The sequence below is a fragment of the Phaethon aethereus genome (genome assembly GCF_964289735.1).
Source record: "Phaethon aethereus genome assembly, chromosome: 18".
Classification (NCBI taxonomy): Eukaryota; Metazoa; Chordata; class Aves; order Phaethontiformes; family Phaethontidae; genus Phaethon; species Phaethon aethereus.
The window spans coordinates 6,148,852-6,175,259 of record NC_138594.1 but is presented as its reverse complement, the minus strand read 5'-3'; the positions used below and the strand labels follow the sequence as shown (position 1 = coordinate 6,175,259).

The 26,408-nt window shown below is 45.8% G+C and overlaps 1 protein-coding gene across 2 annotated transcripts; it reads right to left on the bottom strand.

Annotated features, from left to right (window-relative positions):
- Positions 1-1,067: 1,067 nt before the first annotated feature.
- PRPSAP1 (phosphoribosyl pyrophosphate synthetase associated protein 1) lies at positions 1,068-26,408 on the bottom strand (the record flags this gene model as incomplete). 2 transcript variants are annotated; one of them, XM_082008356.1, is made up of 10 exons in its annotated part: positions 1,068-1,226; positions 1,895-2,041; positions 2,734-2,804; positions 9,021-9,166; positions 9,696-9,751; positions 10,791-10,906; positions 11,313-11,485; positions 15,789-15,855; positions 17,512-17,564; positions 26,245-26,408. In XM_082008356.1, 10 exons carry the CDS (start codon positions 26,406-26,408, stop codon positions 1,068-1,070), a joined length of 1,152 nt encoding a protein of 383 aa, XP_081864482.1. The 2 variants fall into 2 exon arrangements, with proteins under 2 accessions (XP_081864482.1, XP_081864483.1); XM_082008357.1 differs by lacking the exons at positions 1,895-2,041; positions 17,512-17,564; positions 26,245-26,408 and having other exon boundaries at positions 15,789-15,847.

Below are 26,408 nucleotides of genomic sequence, written 5' to 3'. Positions count from 1 at the left end.
AAGGCCACAAGCTGCCAAGTGAGCCTGGTTACAGCAACAGCCCCACAGTACGGACACAGCAGCTGTTCAGAGGGCACAGGATTCACAGGAAACACCAAAAATGAAAAATCCTATGCTTTTTATTGCAGGTTCAGTGTTAGTGTTTTGGAGAGCACAGCTGCATTAGAGGCAGATATTGTTCCAACTCCCCTTCCCCACAAGACTCTGCCACAACTCATCAGCCCCAGGCAACTCCAGAAATCACGCCCGGTCTTGCAGTGCAGGCAAGTGTTCAAGTGAGGACCTAAACCCTCACGTGACTTGCCACTGAAGAACAATAATGATCCAAGGCTCGCAAAATGAAAAAGCCAGCACATTAACTAGCATCCCTTGCCCTGCTGGGAGACACATGTGAGCTTGTTCCCAGCAGCCCAGACACAAGGATGCGAGTAGCCCTGTGAATGGGTTGCCCTAAGCTGCCCTTTCTGGATGTTCCGCTAACTTAGTTTTGATGAAAGTCCTTGCTATGCTGTGCAAGAGATGAGAGGCCACTCAGTTGGCAAGGAGCTGCTCTGCTGATCAGCTCTGCCAGCAGCAAGCAGTCCTGCCCAGCTGCCTGAACGAAGCACTCCCTTCTGCGCTCTCAGGCAAGCCACAGTCAGAAACAGAAACCCAAAGGCTGTCTCCTCTTGCTGCCCACACACAGCAATGAGCAGTCTCTATTCCCTCCTCATAAGCTGACAACTACTTTTTTGCTTTTCTTTCCCCCTCTACAGGGCAAGAGATAACACACTAAAAAAAAAATTAAAGGAACTTAACAATTCAACACCACCTCTTTTCTCCATCTCTCTTAACTAAGATGTAATCTTCTCCACTGCCAGTGGCCTCTTCTATTCACTTGTAAAGTGCTGGTCAGGTTGATTTCAGGTTGATTTTTTTTTTCTCTATTAGATCTCATGGCTCAAGACCCTGGAAACCTTCATGCTCCTACAAGAATAAACAGTTGCATTATGCCTATAATTTATGGTATTGCCTTTTCATGCATATTTCCTTCTCTTGTGGAAGCCAGGACAGGGGCAGTGCCAGGTCTAGTCATCGACAGTGATGTTGCGAAAGAGATAGGCCATGGACTCGCCATTGTGGATTCGTCGGATGGCTTCAGAGAGAATCAAACTGATATCCACAGTCTTTATCTTGGGGCACTGCAGCTTCTGTACCTCATGAGGAACTGTGTTGGTTACTACCACCTATGGAATGCCAGAAAAAAAGGCCATTAGTTGTGCCGCTGATATGCTCACTCTCAGTGAACAGCTACCCTAGATAACTCCACAAGTGGTGCATACCTGCTGTTTCACAGTTAAGGGGGAGAAATCCTTGTACGTTAGAAAAAAGATTAAAATAAATACTGTCTCCCATGTGACAGTCAATCTGTTGAGGGGACTGGCATAGCCAGCACTCTACAACAGCCACCTCCACACAAGCTGACAGGTCCATTTAGATCACAGGATCTGACATGTTTGTAACCAAGGGCAAGGTTTGAAATCTCATCCTATTACTGTACCCAACAGCCCATTGTCAGCTGGGGGAGAGGAACAGGTAGAAGGCCTGTACAGTGAGAAAGCAGTCACATGCACCCCGCTGCAGTAAGGGAAGTGTCCAGGCAGGGATGACTAATATCTGTGCACTAGAGAGAAACATATACAAAGAGGCAGAGCTGATCTGAACAAGTATTAATCACACACTTTTTTTTTTTCCTATTTCCCCTTCAATGAAGAACCAGCTAACTGAAAGCATCTGATGAAACCACTCATTTCAGAGATGAGCTATGCAGCAAGGGCAGAACCTCAGTTTCTGGTTTAAATCAACCTGGCCACCAGCACCAGCCCTTCCTCCACAGTCCAGAAAGCAGCCACACCTCATCGATGGAGGACTCTTCTATGAGACGGGGGGCATCTGCTGACAGGAGCCCATGAGTAGCCATCACAAAAATCTTGTAGGCTCCGCGCTCTTTCAGGATCTCCGCAGCAGCTACAAAGCTTTCCACATCATCGATGATGTCATCCTGAGAAGAAACAGAAATAGCATCAAAACCAGAAGTTTACGGTGCCTGCAGGGCAGGAGCAGATCTGCAAGGTACCGCGGCTTTGGCCATGCACACAGTTGAAAAAAAGTAATCCCTGGCTACTGCAGCTGCTGTTGAGATGCAAGGACAGACACATGCAGGTCTTAAATCTGTGAATGCCATCTCCCTAATTTACAGACCCTTTTGCTTGTGTGCAAAACAAATATTGTGTCTTGGAAACAAATTAGTCCCTGCGTGCGCACACACACACACAAACAGAGCTCATCTTCAGCCACGTGGTTTTATTTCATGGTGATAGTAGCTGCATGTTGATTACTTACACTGCAGCACAGCACAGCAAGTATGCGAAGCTCAGCAAGTTTTTTTGGTTGGTTGGTCTTTTTTGTGGGTGTTTGTTTTTGGTTTTGTTTTTTTTTTTTTAACACTTCAGGACATTTCTCTGCATGTCCTGGATTTGTTGACTATTTGTAGACATCTGACATTTGCACGTTGAAGGGAACAAGGAGATTTTAAGGCTTAAAGTGCTGAAGTACGAAGGGTTTTCAACAGAAAGCTGAAATAACCAAAGCCACCGGCAAACTGGAGAAAACAGTGGTAAACATCACGTTCCCACCCCTACACCAGCAGTCCCTCCTACCCTCTGGGAGGAAGCCCTCCCCCCCACCTCATACCACAATGATGGCAATTCTTCCTCCAACATCTCCAACCACAGTTATTGGCGGTTTCTCCTTGGCCATCATCACTAAAGAATACAAAAAAAAAAAAGCCAAGGTCAGTTAGCCTTGAGTCAAACCACAACAGTTCCACCACACAAGAGGCCCAGCCCTTAACGGTGTCCTACATTGGTGCACAGATACATGCTTTACATTATCCTGACAAATCACCTAAGTGGGTAACCACTGGTTTAACCATAATTTTCCTCCTTAAACGAATAGCACTGCTGCCTAAAGATGAAACTCTCAGTTTCTGTGGGGACTTTGTATTGACCTCAGAGACAGTAAGCAAATCCAAATATCTCACAGACCCCTGTGCAAGGAGAGCTACAAAGCAGCACATGATTTTTAGGGGACATGTTAGTGACTTAACTTTGTGATATAGAACAGGACTTGGGAAAAAAAAAAAGGGGGTATCTCATGATCAGGAACAAAAAATGGGCTTCTCTGACCAACAGCTCTCAAAGGGCATATGCTTTACAAAGTGCAATTTTTCACCTGTTGGACTCACTAATTCATCTGAAGGACTTGAGACGCGTACTGCAACTTGCTTGATTTCTCTCATATGTGTCTCAGTGAACACACAAGGCTCTTTCAGAGGGCCTAAGGACCTTAATACCACCTGCTCAGGCAAAGAAAGCTTAAGAAAGTTTGCAGAAGCAAAGTTTGCTAAATTGTTTTCAAAGCATATTAACGGAAAGAGCAGGGCAAAACCCAGTTCAGACTCAGTTCCACAAGCTCAGTGCAACTACCAATTGGATGCAAAAGTATACACTGAGGAGCTGTGCTATCTGACACATGGTGAAGACATGAACCAGGAAATAAGGTTCAACTCCCTCCTGGCTCTACTTTTGCACTGACATAGCTCATGCGAAAACTACCCATGTAACAGGCTTTATCCTTTATACTGAAAAACTTCCAGCAGCACTATAAAAGTTAACAGAGTTATGAACTAGGATGCACTGAGTGTGTCCAGATGTAACACAGTCTTCAGACTCACACCAAACAGCAATCAGCCTCTGACACTGGCCAGGGACTTGCTGTCCATAAGCCAAACCTCTCACTTGTCGGAGGGTGCTGGTTCATACAGCAAACGCAGTACAAAAACTCCCAGCATGGAAAGGACACGGTGGTGGGCATGCATGTGCCATTAGGTGATAATCTGAGCTGATCTAACCACTGAAGCAAAGAGGAACATCCAGCATTTTGTAACACTTACCTGGCCCACCTGCACTCCCCCCAGATTTTACGCTCTCTACGGGGAATGCAGCAAAGTGTCCTACTGAGGCACTTTGTACCTCTCCCCTTCGTAAGCTCAGGGCTTGCCACGATTCTGTCTATAGAGGCTTCTTACATGCCAAGGAGTTTTGGACACCCTATATAGGAAGATTTTTCTCCTTTAAGATAACTTACTTCCATATAATACTTGAACAGCATAAGAACACAAGCTATTTCCAATTAAAAAGCCTGTCTGAACATTGATTTCTGCCCTCCTGGGTCAAAAAGTCCTACATGAAACTCCCCATCCTGCACAGCAGGCTGATCCAGTACTATTCCCACAACTCATCAGTTGCCTGGGAATGTTTTGAGTGCAAACACAGCTGGGCGAGTGAGTCAAGCTGAGGGATGCGATGAAAGCAATTATAAGGACCACAGCTCCAAAGATTCACGTATAGTGCTGTTCTTCATATACATGACCTACCTCGCAGACTTGATAAGCTCACAGAAAACGAAATTGTATAAAAGGCGTTCAATAGTTCTGTTTTGACCAAAGTTACATTAACTGCAAAACCTAGCAATGAGTAAAGTCACAGCTACCTTGTACTTCAGAGTTAATTGCTGTTTGGAGCATGGACTCCCCAGCCTCCCTTGCATTGTTCTTTCTGAGTCTCCTATCAAATGGAAAGTCACGTCTAAATCCTGAAGGGAAAATATTCTTATGAGAAGGAGGAGTACTTGTAATGAACGAAGATTAAGTGTCACAAGAGATAAGCAGACCATAAGGTTCAATTACAGGCACTACCTACCTGCTTAGATTAGTTATTAGTTTCTTACCTAGTTTGGACAGTAACAAAACTCCTGGTGGGAGCTGTGAAATACCAAAAGGATTAGATCTGGCTGCCATCCCATCCTTAGCGTGCATCCACAGATGAGTACCATTTCAGTTTACAACAGCCAAGCTAGGGAAACCTCTTTTCTAAGCAATGGTGAACAGACCTTAGGGAGCTGAAATTCAGTACTATTTCACTGACAAACACTGGAAGTTTAAGCAAATTGGTACCCTCCTGTTCCATAAAGGAAGCAGACATGTTCCTTGCTATGCTCAAAGGCTAACACAGCAGCTAGCAACATTAGCAGTGCTTCGCATCTCTTGTCTGTTTTTAAATGCTGCATTTCAATTCTACTTTATTTTTAAAGTACGGTAGGCAACATGTCGACCTACCCGGATCCTAAAGAGATGTTCTCCCTTTTTCTTGTTCAATTTTCTCTGCAAAGAAAAGAAAAAAATTGCAAGCCAAAGATCTACCCACAACCACATCAAATCGCAAGAGAACTTTGCTCCCAATGTGATGAGAACTTATGCAAGGGTTATTGTAGCCAGTTTCTCTTTCTTCAAAATCTCTGGACATATCAAGAGGTGCAAGTCAGAACTGCTATGAGAAGGTGACTCGAAAAATGATTCAAATAATAAAGAGCATTTTCCTCCCAGACACGAAACCTCTATTTGTATGTAGACAAAAGAGGGCAACAGAAGTAAGCCACAGCTGTACTTCTGCCTGGCATAACCCCTTGGATTATGTATGAGTTTACATTAAAAGAGTTGCTGTTTTTCTTTCCTGGAGAGTAAGAAAAGATGCTTGTGGTATCTGTAGCTTCTGGGGGGAAAAATAAAGAGAAAAAACCCAAACCAACCACCATTTTTATAAAACAAGAATATCAAGGAACACTGAGGGGTGGTGGGGAAATAACTTCATCAGCGAAACACTCTAACCTGCACTTTCATTCTGATGGGAGTAATACACGCCGAAGCACCACGCGTTAACGGCGAGATGATCACTGGCATGAAGGAACAGCATTCCCAGGTGCATAAGTCTATTGTTTCAATCAAGTGGTCAAAAATGGGGTAAGGAATGCTAAAACAAATTCTGTTTGGAGCCAACAGTGTGCATTAAAGTGATAATCACCAAGTAAAATAATGCTGTATTTACAACAGAGTCTATGAGTAAAAGACTGCTCAAGAACGAACTGTTTTGTGAAGAGATAGACCTGGAAGAACAGATGACATCCCTGTGCCCAGCCTAAACACAGGAAAAAGATGGGGTAGGGAAACAGGAACAGACCTACGGTCACTACAGTTTTTAACTCAAACTCCCTTCATGGCAGTTTGCTGGGGTCTGGGTTTGAGGCAGACCATTAGCTATCTGTATAAAGTACTGAATTTCAAAGTCACTGAAATGATTTAACAGATGGTGCTCCACTCCTTTTCTCAAGGACAAGGAAATGTGCAAAGAGTCCACATGCATTTGTCAAAGTACAGCCCCAAGCCAGCTGCAAACTTTGAGACACAAAGAGCACACAATCAAAGAGAACAACCTCCGAGTGACATCCTGTCTCAAAGGCTCCGATTTCTGGGTTTTGAGTGATGTGAGCTGTTGCTGCCGCTTTAGCGCAGCACTTTACGAAGTGCAGTTGGAAACACCTTTGGCATTTTTCTGTTATGGTTCCATATGCTGCCAAATCAGAGTATCACATCAGGCCACACTCTCAGGACAATAAATACGCCATTACGCTGCTTAACACTCATTAATTAAAAGAGCATGATCTCTACTAGAATAGGGAGAAAAGGTGCATGCCAGGATGCAGGAGCCCAGCCAATTCACTAGGAGGCCCATGAAGAATTGTATAAACTGTAAGTCATCTCTGCAGGGCTCTGGGGCTGCTCCCAGTCATGAGTTTCGCCCCTCTTCTGGCTGTAACACAACTGCTGGGGACTCTAAAATGCAAAGCTGAGAGAAGGATAGGATGCTCCACACCGATCTGGCTGTAGGAGCAGGATGCTCCATGGTTAGTCTCTGCCACCCCTAGGAGTACCCCTGCCTGCTAACTGCTCAGGCCCAGGTTTGTAGTATCTGAGCCAGGCAGACCTGGAGACCAGTTCTGTTTCAACAACCAGAGGTTTTTCTGGCCAGTTTTGGTGTAAGGAAGCATACAGCTCTGGGTGAGCGGCACGTGGCCTACCTTTCACAAACACCACCACAGGGACATAGATTAACCCTGCTCCACACTGCCATCAGACCTCACACACCAGGATTGCTGGTGATGGTACGCACGGCAGGAAGAGCTGACTAAGGGTTTTATTTGATGTGCCACTTGAGGTGGGAAGACACTTTTCAAATGACTGCATCAGACAAGAAAGAAGGCGTAGCAGAGAGGGTAAGTACAGACACTCATAGCATTGCCATCCCTAACCCTAGCTGCAGTTTGCGACACAACCAGGATGCACTATAAGCTTAAGACTGCTTTTAGACAGATATTAGCTCAGTATTCTGCACCTCCCGTAACAGAGCCCAGCTCACTCAAAACCAGATATCTATTAAGATTAGAAAACTGGAAAGAAAAGCAACTTTCCGCTGAGAGTTCTGGACAAGCTCACCCCATAATCCACCCCACATCTCACTCCTGACAGACAGCTACCAAGCTACAGCTTGATTGTTTTACATTTGTGCCTTAGGCATGCAGGAATGTAGGGTCATTAGTCAAGTGCTGAGTTTCTGCAGGAGATAAAGTAAGAAAGTGGTGATACACAGCAAATTAGTTCATGTTTTGATAGCCGGGGACTGAAAACACTTTTCCACTGGAATCATAATTAAATTGGACAAAGGCACATTTCTGTGCTACCATTTATGGGGCTCTCCAGCAGCACAAGCTCCTACAGTTGAGCTTCCTTGAAGTGACACGGTTGGAAATAAAGTCACATCAATGCCCTGGTAGCAGACAAATGTCAGCTGGTGATATTTTGGAGGACAGCATCTTCTTCAGAGTAGGAGGGGAAGGAAAAGGCCAAGAGTAACCATGCAAATTCCTGTTTTGTTGGAAGCACATGAAAAAATACCCTTGTTAGAAGGGGGACGATCAAGATGAAGTCCCAAGCTTCGCTGCCAAACCCCACCTGTCCCCCAAGGCCCAAAAGGAGTTTCACCAGCAACATAAGCATTGTTTAACTGCTTGTATTATAGTGAGCAATGACTGGGGTAATGTAAAATGCCTGCAGTCTTACTTGCCCACAAACTGGTTGGATGTTCTCCCTAAACTTCAAAAGACAAGAGGAGACGCTTATCAGTAGTCCTAGCTACTGCCAGTATAATTAAGTTTGGCTGCATGACGGGTAGCTCCTTATCACATACAGCAGCACACATCCTTTCCCACAGTCACTTCTCAGCCACATTCCCTGCACTCATAATTTCTGTTCTACCACCATCTACCTAGAAAACTAAAGTCCTCCCAAAAGGAAGCTGGATTTTGATTATACGGTTGTTGCTTGACTGCTGCTGTTGAAGGAATACAAGCAAGAATACAAGCAAGAATACAAGCAATCCTAAGAGGATGGCATTTCCCAAAAGGCATGCTTCCTCCTTTTTATTTTGGTCCATGCTCCCAAATCAGCAGCTTATCAATTGATGGCAAAAGCATGTAAAGAAGCTCAGCAATGCTCCCGGAGAGCCTATTCATCCTAGCCACACAACCCTCACAACCTTGTCAAAACAGACACTGTAACATGATCACCTGGCTCCCAAGATGAAAATTTCCAGCAGTAACAATGGCTGCAGTAGGAGGGGAAGACAAAGGCCAGCTCTCCCCTCCATGCTGGGGACAGCAGCCTGTCTCAGTGGCTATTCCTGGGCTAGCTGCACTTTTGCGTTTATTTTCCATTTCATTAGCTCAATGAGTTTTGCTGCAGAGTGCTTTAAAAGCACCACCTCTAGCAGAGGTTTGTCAGTCTGACACTTCTGAGTGGGCACAGCCACGGGGAGCAACACTGATGCTCTGCATGGACAGAAAGATTTAAACAAAAACTTTCCCCTCCACTTTCTCCTACAACTCACTGATATCAACCCTTCCACAGCAAAAATTCCATTGATCCAACTGCCATTAGGTTGGTTATACCTACACAGCTAAACCAGCAGCTATTTCCCACCAAACTTCTCTTTTTTTGCCCAAAGGTAAGCAGAGAAGCTGAATCTTACACGGTAGCTCCAGACCAGGATGGACAGTTGCATTTTTGACCATTGGAGGGGAGTGACGTCCGTCATCCATGTCCTGCTCTGTACACTGAGCCTCTCCGTGGATCACCGCTAGTCCCAGCCGTAGTCTCTCAGCGTAAGACTGAGCCCTGCAGGACAACCACAGCATGTCAGGAAGATGCCAGGATGATGCAATTTCACAGCCTGGTGAAGCAGGCCTCTCCCAGACCCAAAGGGGCAAGCAAAGGCTGCACCTCTGTGGCTGTTCCCCAGCAAGAAACTTCACTGGAAACAACTTTTGATGCCTCCTTAATATCCCAGACCCTACACTACTCCTTGGGTCCATCACAGGGTATCCTGGTGTTCCTCTCTATGCTTAACACTTTCTGAGAAGGTCAGGCACTGCTGAAACTTACACAGCAAGTCTGATCCTGGGCCCAGGTGAACCACCACCTAGCTCTGCAGCAGCTGGGAACTCCCAAGTTTACTCCCGCAGGTTGGGACTGCAAAATTCAGCTGCCCATCTGCACCACTAGACACCCATCCCGTTTGCAGCCACAAAGGACACACAGACCAGACTGCCGATTTGCAACCCTCCCGTATTTTTTCTGGTATATCTCCCATCAGCCCAGATCTTTTCCAAGTTATTTTCAAACAGCTAGTGAAGAATCCATTTACCTTTTAGCTGCATCAGGAGATTTGGCTACAATAACTGCGTTTCTGTAATCTGGAATCTGGATGTGATAAAAAGTTATTTAAGTAAAGACCTTCTTGCTAGCGAGTAACTGATTTGATACATAGATGAATAATCGTGCCCACTCCCCTTCCCCAGGCCCAAATCTTTATTCTGTGCAAGAAACTAGACAGGCAACAGCACTTGCTTCCAACACCAGCATTTGTGCATTCTGCCCCAAATGCAACACAAACAAGTTTAGCACAGGCAATACTGCAGGTCCTGCTCGGCACATGACTGCAGCTCCGTGCCTCCTTCCCTGCTGGTGCCCAGCAGTTACGTCCTGGTCGCAGCGCCGAGCACAGCTGTCGGCGACACAGGGCAGGGATGGAAGGGGAAGGTGTAGTGATGGGCCCTGGGTATCACACCCTGGCTCTCAGCAGCACGCAGAGCCCCAGTGCCCATGCAGGGCAGGCATTGGCCTTGCATTCAGAACAGGCGAAGGTGGGAACATTCACTGAGTTTAACCTACGCTACATGGACTGGCTGCAGCTAATTCTGTCTGCAGGGGAAGGTCTGAACCCAGGGTCTGCTCTCCCTGTATGGAGAAGCCTTGCTCTCACCGCACGGGCATAAATCGTCATCTTTTGCACATGGAAAAGAAAACCTCCACGCCCTGCCCCCAGCCTTGCTGTGCTCTGCGTTCCTACACTCAGCCCAAGACAGAGTATATCAACAATTCAGAGCAGTCAGACATCCACCACAGCACAAAGGGCGAGGGGAGACAGTTTAACAGGATTTAAAAGGTGATTAGAGGCAGGAGCATAAATAGCATCTCTCAAATGGCACTAACTCTACACAGAGCAAGGTCATCTTCTGCTTATGTTCAAGAGCTCAATTTCTACCCAGGTAAAGTCATATAATATTTTGCTGCTTTCCTAAGAAACATGCAATAGGTACCCCCTAAGAAAAAATTCATTAACAGAACGATTGACCTTGCCTGACAACACAACCTCTGTGTAAGCGGAGGCACAATGCTGCTGTCACACTAAGGCGAGTTAAGACAAGTTAATATATATTTAGAACTAGAGTAACCTCACTTCTTCCTGTATATACTGAAGCAGGAAAGGCGATGCTCTCAGATTGTCTACTGGGAAGCTGAAGAAGCCTTGAATTTCCTTTTGATGAAGATCCATAGTGATAATGTGTGTTAAACCTAAGGAGAAAAAAAAAAAGATAACAATTCATTGATATGACTCACACATGGCTGGAGTTCCTTGAATACCTCAATTTTCCAGACTATTTTAGCTATTACTCAGACTATTATGCCACGTGATAAAATAACATGAACAGGTTAACGTAAAAAGTTCCAAAGACATAATGAGAAACAGGCACATGGTGAGCCACAGCGCTAGGCTAGGCCACTTCCCCAGGTGCAAGTTACAAAGAAATAAAATTAAACTGAAGAAAATTAATTCCCCCAACATGGTTCAGGGGCTCAGCAGCATGTCTCCACATCGAACGGGAGAAGAACAGGACGACAGACACCCTCTGGGATGCCCAGCAGCCGGACACAGCGCAGCGTCCGAGCCTGCTAAGCTGCTGCTCCCTGCGACACTCACCTGCCTTGGCGAGCATTGAAGCCAGCAACTTGCAGACTATAGAGCCCCTCTTCCTCATTTTGCTCTGTTTGCTGTAGGGGAAGTAAGGGATGACCCCAATGATGTTCCTGGCACAGGAAGTCTTCAGTGCGTACGCCATTATCAGCAGCTCCATGACAGCAGTATTCACATCTCTAGGAGATTTGAAAACCATCCCAAGTATTAGTAGGTATTTTTCCAATGCAACTCCTTTTCCTTTTATACCCATACCTCTCCTCACCAAATTTCCAAGGAAATAATGCTATATCTTATGCTAACGTATGCAAGACCCAGACTGTAATCATATAGCTCCTTCCATCATGCCACAGCACATTACAATCAACTATTGTATGTACAGGACGTGACTCCAGCACTCAAGAGCTGTAGACAGGAATTTGATTTTGTATTCTAACATGAGGTGTATGACGATTTCCCTCCATCATCACAACAACAAAAAACGCATTTCTTCATTTACGCTGGAACAAACATCACTTCATAAAGTGTATTTTGAAATAAAAGTCTTTTGAAGAAGCAGCTGACACAACTTCATCTACAATGGATTTATTAGGGTATTTTTATTTTTAACAATGTAAGGCAGTTTTTTTCTCCTGCATTAAGAAACACTGCATTTTGGAGCAGTACAAAGTCCAGATGCACCACTTCGGTGGAGGTCAGCATCTCCATGCTATCTAGCTTACCTAGAGATGGAAGGAACAGCACTACAGTAAAAGCTAAACAACTGTTTCTTGAAAGAAAAAAAAAAAGCAACGTAGGCAGAACCTATCCATAGACCCCAGCAAGGAATACATGTAAAACCCCATTTTCATTTAGCTTCACCATCATGACTGCCATTGCCCAGCAGGAGTGTGTTAATCTGCATTTTAATTCATTTTGGGAAGGGAAAAAAAAAGCCAAGCCCTTTTAGTTCCTTAAAACCAACACCAAGAGACACTGTCTGCATCATTACAAACTGACTTGAGACCATTTGGGAACTGAAGAACATGCACTTCGAAGAAGACAGCGGGACAGGTAATCCTCCTGCAGTGCAGACACCCTTGCTTGGCGAGTTTCAGCACGGACAGCCTCAAATGACATACCACTTCCTCAGGCTGCTCCCCAGGAGGGCAATGCTGGCGGTGGCTCAGTTGTGGAGCCCAAGGCGACAGAGCAGGGGCTGACTGGGGCATCTTTCCACACAGCAGCAGAGGAATAAACACCACAAAGTGGCTTAAAGCTCTGCAGAACTTTTTGGATATTACCAAGACATTGCTCTAGGACCCCTTTTCCTCTTGACCACCAGAGATGGCTTCCTCAAGAGCTCAGAGATACCATTCTCTGAACTCCGTCTGCATGAACCGTGACAAACCTCTAACCATTTCCATTTCTCCATCGCTCCCCCTTCCTTCAGAAACTAACCTCCGTTTGTGCCTCTTCATTTGTGAGTGCTCTGGGTCTCTGTGCCCCACTGGCCCCGCCAGCCCTTGCACACAATGTCATTTACACACAAGAAAGCTTTGTTAGCTCTGAAGCACCCAGCCAAGAATTACATAAAACATAGCCCCCTGCCACGTAAGACAACAAGCAAAGAAAGAACCTTTTCTTCCCTTTGGTGTTTTAGCTGTGCCAGTGGAGCCACGAGAGGAGAAGAAGATGCTACTATCAGTGTTGTATAAAAACAAAGTGGCCAAGTTTAAGCCTATTTAAAGTTCACCACAGAAATTTAATATTTTCCATCATTATTTTTCAAATTATTTTTAAAAAAATATATATGTATATTCACACGGAAAATAGAGAACAAGACTGCTCCTGGGAGAAAGGGTTACCACCGATTTCAAAAGGCAACAGCAGCCCTGGTGCTGCTGTGGGACACTGGTAGCCGTATCGGTGGAGAAATTACTCGAGGAGGAGCACCTCTCAATATTCAAGCAGGATCCCCTGCTGGACTCTGGGATGCTCTTGAAGACCAGCCAGCACAGGCACTTAGGCAGATGCAGACACACCTGTCCCTCCAGCAGGACCCAGGGCTGGCAGGCTCGTCAAGGCAAGAAGCACCCTCCTGGATGCTTCGTGCTGTGTCAGCCGTCACGCTGATCCGCTCCTCTGCAAGGGGCACTGATGCCAACCAAGGGCCCGGCTTGGAGTGGGGACTAATTGGGGGAAATAACATCCAAGGTGGAAACCCAGCCACAGCATCTCCAAAACAGGTACCCAAGGGAGCATCCCAGTCTCCTTGCTGCCCTCCCCGCCGCCTGCCTGAAGCCGTGCTCACAGTTACTGCTGGAAAGTCTGAGCCAAGACCGCACACGGGGACTGTCAGTTCATTACGAGGACATTTAAAGCCAGCTCAGTTATCCCCCACATCCTACTTACCATCCCTCTCCAGTAGCCTGGAGCCTCCCTCACTGTTCCCCATCCCTGCCTGAGCCATCCCCGGAGATCCCCATTCTCAGGGCTGAGCAAATGGCTTGTGTGAAGCTGCCAATTGACTTTGCAACAACCAGCACCAACACTCAGCGCTAAAAGACTCCTTTTGCTTTTAGTGTATCACTAAACCATCAACTCCTTCGTTTTTCTACAGTCTAAACATGAGCTATTTGGTGTTCCCTCATACAAATGCTAGTCCACACACAAACAGCCTTGGACGATATCTGTCTTTGTGACTTTTTTAGTCCTGCTATTTGGACAGGGAGCTTCTGTCAAGTGTTGAGGTCTTTCTGTTCTCTCTCTGTGCATTTAAGATGCAGACTGTGAATTCATGCTGCAGCATAACGAGGTTGTTTCCCTCTCTACTCCTTTCCTACTAAACCCTAATACTTTGTTTGCTTTTTGAACCACTGCTGAGCATGGAAGTCCTATTCTCAGATTATTCAACACGGTGGTTGTTTTTACTCTCCTCAAAAGCTCCCTGAAACCCACTGCAATATTGAGATGCTCTTGAGCCTGTCCTCTCAAGCAATGCAAGGCACAGCTGCAGCTTAAGAATAAAAGATGACTTGGCTGCACAATAGTGGCTCCTCACCTGGAAGGCCTTGAACATTTTGGATAGAAAGGACCCATTTTTTAGCCCACAACATTGAATTTCATTTATGGAAAAACAAGGGGATCAGCAAGTTAAAAGCAGGGGAGGTTTTCCCCTCCCAAAACTATTGCTCTCCCTCATGCTATGAGTTATCTCTCTCTGAACACCTTATCTGCTTCATGTTTACACAGCTTTCAGTTACAAGTTATTTCAGAGAGCTCTCTAATGAGGGACAACAGAATGGCACTATTCACCCGAAACATAATCCTGCACCAGTGGATTTTCATCTTGCGGAGATATGCTCCCCGAGGGAAGAAACACTTGCAGTATCTCTCTGGAGAGATATGAACTCTAGGAAAATGTCTCAGCCTGCAAGACGAACTCCAGAGGTAAGCAAGCTCATCTTGTAGTCCTAGTGATTTCTGTAACAACAGGGCATGCATTACAAAGAGGAAACAAACTTGAATTCTCACTGGGGTCTCTTTCTTTGGCAAGCAAGGAAAATTTCTGCTTTCAGGGTATTCTGCTACCTGCTGGAGCTCTGGTGCTTACTAGTTCTTGCGATTGCCAAAATCTGAGCAGAATTTGCTAACTTGGAGAAAGCTATCAGAGCAGGAATATCCTTGTTTTGCCAAATGTGCAAAAGGCATCTTATCAACACCTCATCTCTGAAAACAGCATCTCCTCTACTCATAGTTGGTCATTTTGCAGTTGTCATTTGTATGCAGGGTCCCTTCCCACCATCCTAGTGCGATCTCGCTATACTCTTCCCCAGGCAGCGAGGAGCAAGGCTCCTGGGATTAGTAGCTGGTTTTCTAGCCCCCTGGTTAATTTGCAGCATTATTTTTTTTTCCTCTTACCCCAAGGCTACAACAGCCCAAAATAAATAACAAACGGGCCCACTTAAGAAAAGGTCCAACGTCGTTAAGAAGAGTACAGGAAGGAAGCTATGGACTTCCACTCGAGTTCAGTTCCACATCACTACAGGGAAAGTGGAAAAGTAATCCAGCCTGGAATGAAAGCAATAGTTGCTGTTTGTTGCTGGCTCTGCTGCTTGGTAATTGGAAGGCAGAGGAAATGACACATCCTGAAATGGAAATGCCAGTCGGAAATCACCAAGCAACTGAGCCTGCAAGGACACCAGCACACAGACCAGGGAGGTTTCACTTGAAGCCATCAGTCATACTTGTTCTTGCCTCAAGTGACACACTTAAGCTATTTGATGGGAAGCTTCTCAGTTTGCCGTGGCACAAGCAATCCTCTGGGAATTTTAACAGCTTAACACTATGTGGTGTCTTAAATGTAAGGCAAAGCAATAACAACACTGGAAAGAGACCGGTTATCACGCTGGCTAACGGCGAGCAAACCTATCGAACAATCTGCTGAACCAGAAATCCAAAGCATATCACATCTGTAAAACTGAGCCACGAGCCCCTTACCTGGGGATTGTCTGTATAATGAAGATATCCTGTCCCCGGACAGATTCTTTTATTTCAACTCTTGTTTCTGGAGAGGATTGAAAACACAGTCAGTTTTGTTTCCAGACATCAGGTTTACAGTGATAACACACTATGTCTTAGCAGCAACTGCCCACTCATCAGGGCAGAAGAGGACTTGCTCCTTCTCCCTGCGTGCACATATGCCCACTACACACACACATGCAGATGAGCCCAGTGGATTTTCCAAAGGCTCCCCCAGGGAAGTAAAGAGCTGGCACGACACACCAGTGAGTTATTTCTATTCACAATGCAAAACCAGGTTCAATAGCTGTTCTCTTACATGTAGAAGACTATCATCTAATTCTCAATGAGAGATGCTTTTCACATCTCCATGCTGAGCGCTTTGAGTGCTGTCAATACCACATTCATTAGTGAACAATGAACTACCCAAACCAGAACGTTTAGTACTTGCCAAGAAGCTGCTCTTTTGCAGCGTACCATGGGGTCACCTCCATACAGGCTGGATAGCCCAAGGCAACACCAGCAGCACACAGTTCAGAGGGAGAACTCCCCAATTTCACTATCAAGGTCAAGACCCAAGCTGGAAACCCAGCTCTCTGCTGAACACAATTCCTACAGTCCCAGACTCAAACGCAACAGCCGAGCCCTGAAGCAGCACTGTAAAGTCAAACCAAATACACCAGGTTTCCCAACGTGCCTGTCTTAGCCACTCATTTCCCACACAGTCATGAACTAGAGGGCAGTGATAAGCAAAAGGAGAGAAATATCTACCCAGCCACCAAATTCAAAGTCTAATTGCCTGGGCACTGGCAGCAACCTTAAGGGACTCGGCTGAAAGCAGACTGATTTGCTGTGCAGTGATGAGGAACAACTTCAGACCTTGTAGCAAGCGACTCAATTTAAAACTAACCCCAAAGGGCAGCGAACTTTCACTAGCACGAATGCAAGAGCCAATACAAACATAACCATGGCAGCTTACGCACCGTGTGGCCTGCTCTAGTTCTAAAAGCAGCAGTGCTGACAAAAACCCTCACGCCGAACCAGCGCCATTTCCATCCCTTCCTCTCACCTGTACCAGCTCGCTGGTTCTAGTCTCTCTCGCAAATAAGGTAACTGAGGTTTTGAAACAGTAAATGACTCTTAGCCACTGAATTCTGTTAGCCAGTATCCTTTTGTTTTATCCCAGCATCTAAAAACAGACACTTGCTACATTTAGGGAGATGAAAGCAAGCTCCAAGAGGCACGCTCCCCAGCACAGCTCTGAATTTGCACTCTTTAAAGCAAGAGGAGAGGTCCTTGCTAGGGCAGCTGTAAACTGCCTGTGGCAGGGGAGGCCTGGAAGAATGGGATAATTTAAAAGTTTGCAAGGCAGACACTTAGAAAGCAGGCCATCACTTTTAAACCTGGGAGATGTTTTGCTAAGCACAAGAGTGTGTAAGATTTCGTAGCAGCTAACACCTGAGGCAGGACTCTGCTTTAGATGAGAGTTAGCCAACGGGCAGACAAACAAGGTAACAGGGGAAACCAAGGAACACATTTAATTGCTTTGTCCAAGGTCAGACATGGATGTTTAGTACTGCCAGGAGCAGCAGTAGCATCCCAGCTGAATCACTGCACTTATTAGACACGTTTGGCCAATGGAGTTACCCAGTATTTCTAAGATTACCTCCAAACAGTTGCAAATAGTAAAGATTTCTCTTACCTCCATTGGTTTCCTGGTACACCACAGATTTCCCCAGCTCAGCACCGAGACGCCTGGAGAGAAAAAAGAAAATTAAAAATGGAGAAACCCAGCCGTCTGCAATCCAACACAGAAACTGGACTAAATTTTACACACCAACAAAACACAGCATTGCCTAACACGGAGCCGAGTGAGCCAGCCAGGCTGCAGAACTACACATCCTCCCCTTCCCTGAGGGGTCTCCTTCCCTCCGAGGGCCTTGGGGCACCCTGCTCTGCAGCAGGTCAACGCTGTACTCGGAGCCAGTCCTTGTACGACTGTCCAGAGGCTGCGTCTCCTGATGGCCAAGGGCATGTTGCTAGCCTTTGCAATGCCACCTTAGGCAGATCTGTTGTGGAACGAAACATTAATGACCTACTCAGACGTGATTAATGGCAACTGAGTCACCTTTTTTTTTTTTTTTTGACTCCCACATCTTCCCCCCAACCCTCCTTTCTGCAGTAACTCAGCTGATTGAAGACATTTTAACTTCAAAAAAAAGTTTTCTGATTTTTACAAATTATTCCTTCCTCTTCTCAAATGTCAAACCTACAACGTTCATGACAACAATGATTAGTCACCCCCTCTTCCCCCCCCCCCCAATTTCTTTCTTATATAAGAAAGATTAATTTTGAAAAGCATTTCAAAAGGCTCCAAAAGGCAGACTGCTCCCTCAGGTGACACTTCTGTATTTAACTGTACTGACAATCCATTAGTTAAAGCAGATGTGCCTCTAAATGCTTACTATGAGCCTCAGCTGAGAGACCCCACACCAGCGAGCCACTTGGCATAGGTGTGTTGCTGCAAGTCAGCTGGCTTGAGCACAGGGCAAGTCCCTCCTCTCTCCTAGGGTTTGCTTGGTGGCCGGATCCACACACTGGATTAGGAAACAGTTTATGCCTACAAAATACCTCTATTCAATGTGTTGATTATAGCAGTAGTTTCCTGTCTGCACTGTATCTACCTGGATAAATGCCAAAATTACACAAATCGGGACTAACCCTAAGTAAAGGGCCCACATCTGTCACTGGCTTTCCCCCAGTCTACCTCCTTCAGCAGTCAGTCTATCTCCATCTCCTCGCTCACAGGACTTCAATTGTCACATAGAATTGGTTTTTTCAGAAGTCAATGAGTGAGACAGCCCAACATTGACATGCTGCTGGCCCACCTGCAACTGCTGGACTCAGCTATAAGCCCACAAGCTGGAGGTCTCAGCTAGAAGCTGGCCTGGAAAGCATGCCCGGGACAGCTGCAATAACAGATACTCAAATGCAACATGATATGCTTAGCTGGCTGCAAAGTACGTATTTAGCACACGCATGTTCCTGATCGTGTGTCTGGCTGCACATTTTGCCATGGCTGGGGCTGGTGAGTGAACTCCTATGACAAGAATCATACACGTGTGGTTGTAACCAGCCTGGCTCAGGTACTGACTGCAGCATCACCCAGGGACTGTGCAGTCCAGAGCACGCAAGCCACCCAAATCTCTAATTCAGCTTCTTTCATCAGGCCTGCAGAGTTAAAAAACTTGCAGCTGCAATACGAAGGCATCTTCAGTACCTTCAGTATCTGCGAAAAGGAGCTGGCAGCTGGTCGAGCAAAGGCAAGCCTGGGGACTCTTGGGATGGATGCACAGGAAAGGTGAGTTTTGCAGATGGGATTCATCAAGCACCTATTGCCACCCATTGGGATCCCGTTGTTTTTCCAATGACAGTCAGGCATTTGCAACCACTAAGCTTTGGCCTAGTCGCTGCCAAGGCATCTAAGTCAAAACAAGTTCAAGAATCACATGCACAAAACAAATCAGCCTGTGGGGGGAAACATTGAATGACTCACACTTGTTCCTCCACAACTGAACAGCAAGTCTTGCAAGCTCCCTTTGGAGGCACGTGTGCCCTGACTTTACTGCATACAGCATGTTCCTACCTCACTACTGGAAAAAACAAAAACAAAAGCCCATTAACAAGACTCTGCAATTGCCCTTAGTCAACCCTGCATCTCATGGAAGGAGGAAAAGCTTCAAAAACAATCCAGCTGGACACATGTCAGCAAAAGACCCCTTGGAGGGTGGCACTTCCAGTGCTAAGAGGCAGCAAACACACACAGTGAAGGTTTGTGATGCTCTGCAAGGATGTAGCTGGCAAGAAGAAACCAGAGCCCTATTCAGATAGCACAGCAGCAATGCAGTTTCTCTGCTGCTGAAACAAAATTGGAAAGGCAAGTTTGCTCCCAGATAGAAAGAAGGACACTAAACAGCTCAGCTTGTCAAACCTGGGTTCAAAGAGCAGCAGAAGAGACAGTAAGTAAGCAGCTGCCAACTTCAAGGAATGAGCAGTAGTAGATTGCTCTGGTCAGACAATAAATCCCATCTCTGTTCCAACTGTTGGCTGCAAGTAAACAAGAGGGACAGCAATGGGAAGGATACGAGATAAAACTGCCTGGAAATGTCATACATCAACCCTGCCTGCAGCACTCTGCGTTCTGTGAGCTGCAGGCGTGGCAGATGGACTGACAGGCAGCTCCACCAAAGCAGTTCAGTTATGTTTATCCAAGGAGCACACCTTCCATTAAACCCATTTCTGAAGGCTTTGCGTAAGCCAAGACTTCAGCCGGTGAAGGAGTCTGATAAAACCTTGATTTAGTCAAGGCTATTGGAGAGGGGACTGTTTGTGCAGCTCCTGTTGTAAAACACCAAATTCCACAGGACTTGTATCAAAAGGGAGATTTGCATCAAAGTCAAGGGCAGAGAACGGCCTTAGCCACCACACAGCCTGGGAGCAACCACTTGTAACAGAGTTCAAAGATAAACTCCCCCTTCCCATCACCTCTCCCTTTTTCCCCTCTATCTCCAGCTCTTTTCTCTCCAAATCCTCTTTGTGCAGAAGCTCCCAATTGCTCGTTGCTTTAAGCGATAGAGGAATTAAACTGACAGCAAGAACTCTGTTTGTATTGGGCTTCAGGACTAACAGTATAATCGTATGAACAGGGGCTATCACAATTACTGGATCACTTGTCTGCAGACATGGGCAGATCTACACTAGGAAGGAAAAGGCTGCCACTACAGGTAACTCAGAGCACACATCCCCGCAGAGGGATATAGCTGCTTCTGGCAAAAATAATACATTAGGTCTTGTAGCTAAATCACATCCTTCAAGCAAAATGAGCTCCACTGACAAAAGCCCTACTGTGCGGTGCAGTATTTGGCTACAGGGAGGATGGGGCTTTTGCTGATACTGAAGTGTTTAAGACTGGAGAACAGTCAGGCTGATTTTACAGTGTTTGCAGAAATCTCATTTGTTAACCAGCACCGAGCAGACATCAGAGCAGGAGTTCACTTCTGGAAGCTCCCTTCTCCATCCAAGAGAAACAGAAACTCCGTTTGGCCTTGTTTTTGTTTTTAAAAGCAGCAGTCTTCAGAACTGGGATGTTAAAAAAAGCTATGCCCCTACAGTCCTGCCAAGCTAAGCGCAGAGGGCTGGGCACAGCAGGATCAAGGTATTACTACTCCAGGCTGCTCCCAGCTTTTACAGTTTTTACACCATCTCTGTGTAAGCTTTCCCTGTGTGACCCGCTCACTACTCCTGATGGGGAAAGCCCTGCTTCCCACTCTACTCCGCTGTCCTTGCACCAGCTCTGTCACTAAACCAACTCCTCTAGAATCTGGAAAAAAAGTTCTAGGAAAAATTCTCTTTATGGCTTTAAAAATCCTACTTGGAGCAACTAGACACTGAAAATTTATGTTGATCTGGAACATCTCTCTCAGTAAACATTGCTCAGGAAAGGTGATCTAACTTTCCGCAGTCTCAACACATGCCCAGAGGATATTAAGTTGTGGATACAAAAGTGTTTATAAAATCTGTCTCAAATTCACAGCCTAAATGTGAACAGCTCAGAAGTCACCTATAGTTTAATGAGGAAGTGACACACTGCAGTATTTTAGGAGACACTACCAGGTTGTATTAGACTCCTCTGAAGACTGTCAAAAATCACTGTACCAGGCTCTCGAGACAAAGGACAGTCAGTTCAAAGAGACTTGATGTTTAGCTGAATCAAAATTCAAGAGGCAAGTGCACTTGCAGTATCTCATGCCATCAAAGCATGTTTCAACACCGCTGGGAAGGGCGCTCAGCCTGGGCCATGTTTCTTTCTCCCACACTGTGACAAGCACCTAAAAGACATTTGTACCAGCAGCCAACTCACAGTGCAAGCATTCAATCTGAAGAGAAATCTGCATACAGACAAAGCCCTTGACTATGATATGATTTTATTTTGGCATTACCCCCTTCATTACCAACACTTTCACTGGTCTCAGCTCTGCACATACCCGACTCTCCCGACACCTACAGACTCCACAAGGAGCTGGAGCTGACAGCAGATCTGCTCTGTGCTTGACGGTGGCCAAAGCAAGCCACTGCTTGAATTTGAATTGCTTTTCAAACTTGAGCAGATCTTTAAATAAAGATAAGTCAACTGCTCCAGCTAGCACAGTGGCAGCTCTACAGTGTATTTCCTAATCTCCCACTTCCTTGAACAAGCCAGGAAAGGAAGAGGAAACAGCAGCTTCCTGGATACAAGGCTATATCCTTATTCAAATATTCTTATAACTATCTGAGCTCTCTCCTTTACCTCTCTCCATCCACCTGGCACAACTGGATACTTGAAGAACAGTCCTTGCTGCTCATCTGCCACTCGTGCCCAGAGCCATCCAGCACCTGCATCATTTGTTCCAGCCATGCCAAGGCCATGCAGCTGAACTACTGGCAAACACCATGCAGATTTTCCTCTAGTCCTACCAGTCTGCTCCTGGTGAAGGAACTGCCCCTAAACTTCGCACTGGCCAGCACAGAAGGCTACCACACAAAGCCAGTCTGCTCAGCCACATTACATGCTTCATCAAAACTGCACAGAAAATCTCAAAGCCCAACTCTCCACGCTCACCTTACTCCCACACCATCCCCTGCCTGTAACACTCTCCAACTACACTACTTTTTAGCTGGTTATTAATTTCCCCTTGCCAAAATCCTTTGATGCAGTTTCACCCTGTAGTATCTGTTAGCCTCCTGCCACACTGCCGCATCTTCTGAGATGGAAAAGTGTTCATACCAACTCCTCTCCTCCCACAGCACCACACTAGAGCTCTTTCCAGGGGCAAGAATAGGGTTTGGAAATGAGGGAGAGCAGCAATACAAGGTTTCTGTGATCTGACTCCCCTGTGCCATCCTTTCACATGCTGGCAAGATGACCTAATGAAGAAGGCTGACAACCCTCTTCCTCCATCCCATCAGAAATGGTCCTTCATCTGAGGGAGGTTGCTGTGAGTCCTCCTAACATACTGTCTCTTCCAAAAGCAGGGCTCACCTTCATCTCATTCACAGAAAGCATCATGCTGCTTTTAGTGCTGTGTACAGGGCCCCCTATGACCAGGGATCACAACGTAAGTCTCTATCTTTTACCCATTACCCCACGATGTTTAGGCTCACGACATCGCTTTTATCTTTAGATCACCAGCAGTTTCCGTGCTGCAAATCAAACGAATGTCTACAATACTCACATCCACAGCCTGCGTTGACTTTATGCTAGGATCCTGTCCCAGATAACGCAGACCTGCAGGAGCACTGGGGAAGCATTAGCAAGCTTCCATCAGCAATCCCCTCTTAACTCAAACACACAAGCAGGGAGTGGAATGTAGTATTTGTACCCTCTGTGACAAACACTGCAGTCAGAGGGAGATCTAAATGCATCTCTTGGACTCCAGAGATTAAAAAGACTTCCTAGACCTCCCTCCCTGCAGCAGCACACAAGGCCCATTAGGGATCAGCACTGGTCACAGAAATTATCTTTCTCGCCTGCAAACACAGCTTGTAATCAGATGCCAAGTGTCCTAATTACAGCAAGAGTCTTCTTGCCACCTGGGAAAGAATTAAAAAAAAAAAATCATTCCTCTCCATTTATAACATACAAGTAAACATACGGTTTTATTTATGTTTCAGTGGTCCTAAACCTAAGGAGCATCTTTACTATTTAAAGTCTCACAAGGGATTTGGTTCTCATAAGCCAGTACCATCTCTTCTCCCTGGCAGAAGCTAACATAAACAAAAGCCCTGAAAACTCAAAGTGAAAGTTAAACTAAGCATTTAGTCACTTATCCAGACAAGAATGTGTAATGGCAAATTGTAAAGATGGGAAGCATGCCAGAATGCCACACTCAGAGCCTGAATCAAAAGCAACTCTGGAAGCTTTGCATTAAATGAAGCGAGGAGACTGAACAGTTTTCAGATGTCTGGTTTATGCCACACTGCTCCTCCCCAGGCTTGAGATTTTAAAAAAGGATAAGTCAGAAATCCTCAGGTATTGATTTTAACATCACATCTACAGGTAAAGAGCAACAGAGCCTGGATGGACAAGTGTCTTAAGGGGCCCTACTCCTAATATTGCGTGTTGTTTTAAAGTTCTTTTACTACTTATACTAAAGGTCATAAAAAAACTTTAAAAAGAACGCACAATATTAGAGGACAGACTCACCCTTGTAAGACTGCTCCAACTCTATTAAAAGGTGCAACTGACCTCCCCAGCAAAGTACAGGCTGGGATGTGACACAGTGGGAAAGCCAGCAGTCACGCATCTTTTGCAACCTGAAAAAACAAGGGATGCATTACAAACGTGTTGAAACAGCCCCTGAGCTCCTACAGGAAGTCACTGCAAAACCACTGCACAAGATGCTAAAAATACCTTTTTTTTTTTTTTTTTGACACTTTTTGCTATGGACAAATCCATACTATTAATATCTCCAGAGTTTGCACCCTTCTCCAACAAAACCCCACTCGCAAGTAATGCTTCGTGCCTTTCCATTTCAGAGTAGTCACTACTCCCACTTTACAGACAGTAAAGCTACACATCTTTAAGTCTCGGTTTAAGCAGTAGCTGTGTATCACGCTGTTGGGCTCATACCACCACCAGAGCATCCAACTTCCTCACTGATGTTGGAGCCAAGGCAAAAAGCTTACACTGCCTCTCTTAAGTTTCCTTCATGAAGGACAGTCAGGAGGTCACTCTCTCGATCCTGCTGTCATTCACCCTCAGAGCATCACTAGGAACCCCGCAGAGGGTTACAGCGGCACGTCACACAGCCAGCTGTATGTGCCATGGCCCCGGGAAACCTGCTCAGTGTCTCTTCTCATTACATCTTTAAAAAAATAGTGAGTTATTTTTAAGACAAAGAGCAGAGAATAAAGATTTCCCATTTGCTCTTTCAGTCCTGAGAACTTGGAGCTCATCCCCAGGGGACTTCTGTTATGTTCTGTGTTGATGCGACAGGACAAGCCCTGTAAAACCATATCCCATCTGTTGCAGCAAAATTTACTTTTTTATATATAGAGACTTTATTTTCAGAGTTGTATCAGCAAAGGGAAAGTGATACAGAACTGACCAAATATAGCAAAAATACATGAATTAAAAAAAAAAAAAACCACAAAACTTTCCACTCCCAAACACAAGGATTTCCCTCTCCATCTCACACCCAAAGAAGTCCATCACTATTATCCAACGCAGGTCACATCAACACCAGCGATCCCAGCCAAACAGACAAGTCAGCTTTGTGGAGATAATCTGCGTTAAGAATTGAACACACTCTTTATTAAGCTAGCTGGATGAATAACAAAATGTTCTTGCAGTTTAAGGTGGCAGCACACCTGTATTTAGTAATGTTTCAAATTTCAGCATGCCCTTGGTGATGGGAACAGGCCAGCAGCTGCCTAAGGGGTAGCAAGTATGCTATCTGCAGCAGCAGGCAAACAAGCACTCAGCCCCCTTGATTTTGGGAGCAGCTTCCTATGAACTGTAGCTGAGAAGCAGCAGAAAGGAAACCCAATTTCTGCTTTAGAATGACATCTCCCCAATACACATTTGCCTGTCTCAGAAAAGCCCTTTCAGCTGGGAGCACCCCAATTTGAACCAAACTAATTCAAAACAAAAGATCAAGTGTCAGGGTAAACTCAGTGCTCCTCTGTGCAGCAAAAGCCCCATTTTGAAGCCAGGTGTTACAGCAGGACCCAGCGCATCCATCCCTGCCAAGCCAAGGTCAAACTCTGCCCAAATAGATGGGCTACAAAAAAAAAAAAAAAGTGCACACTGCTATTCCTAAACTAAACTCTCTTCTGTTAGCATGTATTGCCCACCTTTCCCGCCCCACCAAAATGCAGATTCACTAATTCACTTTGGTTAGCGCAGCTGCTGGTGTTGCACCGAGGTCCGCACAGGCAACGCTCCCCATGCCCCAAGCACTGAAGCTGTTAAGCACACAGGGTCACCAGCCCATCCCCACAAAAAACAGTAGAGAAAGTTTTGAGCATCTCCCAAACCAGTTAAAACGCTTTCTGAGGTTTGTTCAGCCAAGTTTCACCTTCTCCCTCCCCCAGAATAACAGCCTTTGCTGCAACCTGGCATTTCCAGCATTGAAATGGATGTCGGAGACACAGGAGGCAGAAAGCAGCCGGCCCATTTTCATCACTGGGTCCGAGCGACTTATTGGGAGGGATGAGCCAGTGCTGAGGAGGCGAAAGGCAGAGCTGCTGAACGCTCCCAGTGCAAAACCTCTGCAGCAAAGGTGTTGGGAGGATTGGAGGACGCCAAAAGCCTCTCCGTCCGCTTTGCGGAAAGCCTGTGTGCTCGGAGGAGCTCCGGGAAGCGGGGAAGAAACTTGAAAGAGAGGGAACTTACTCCGTGATCCTCTTCGCCAGCTCGGTGCAGGCTGCCGTGGAGTTGGCCGAGAAGACCCGGTAGCCACTTCTGGCCGCGTTCATCGCCAAAGAGTCATGCAGCCCCCGTGGAGCTCGAAAGTGAGAAAAAACAGATTTATAAGGCAACAACAGCTTCCGTGGCAT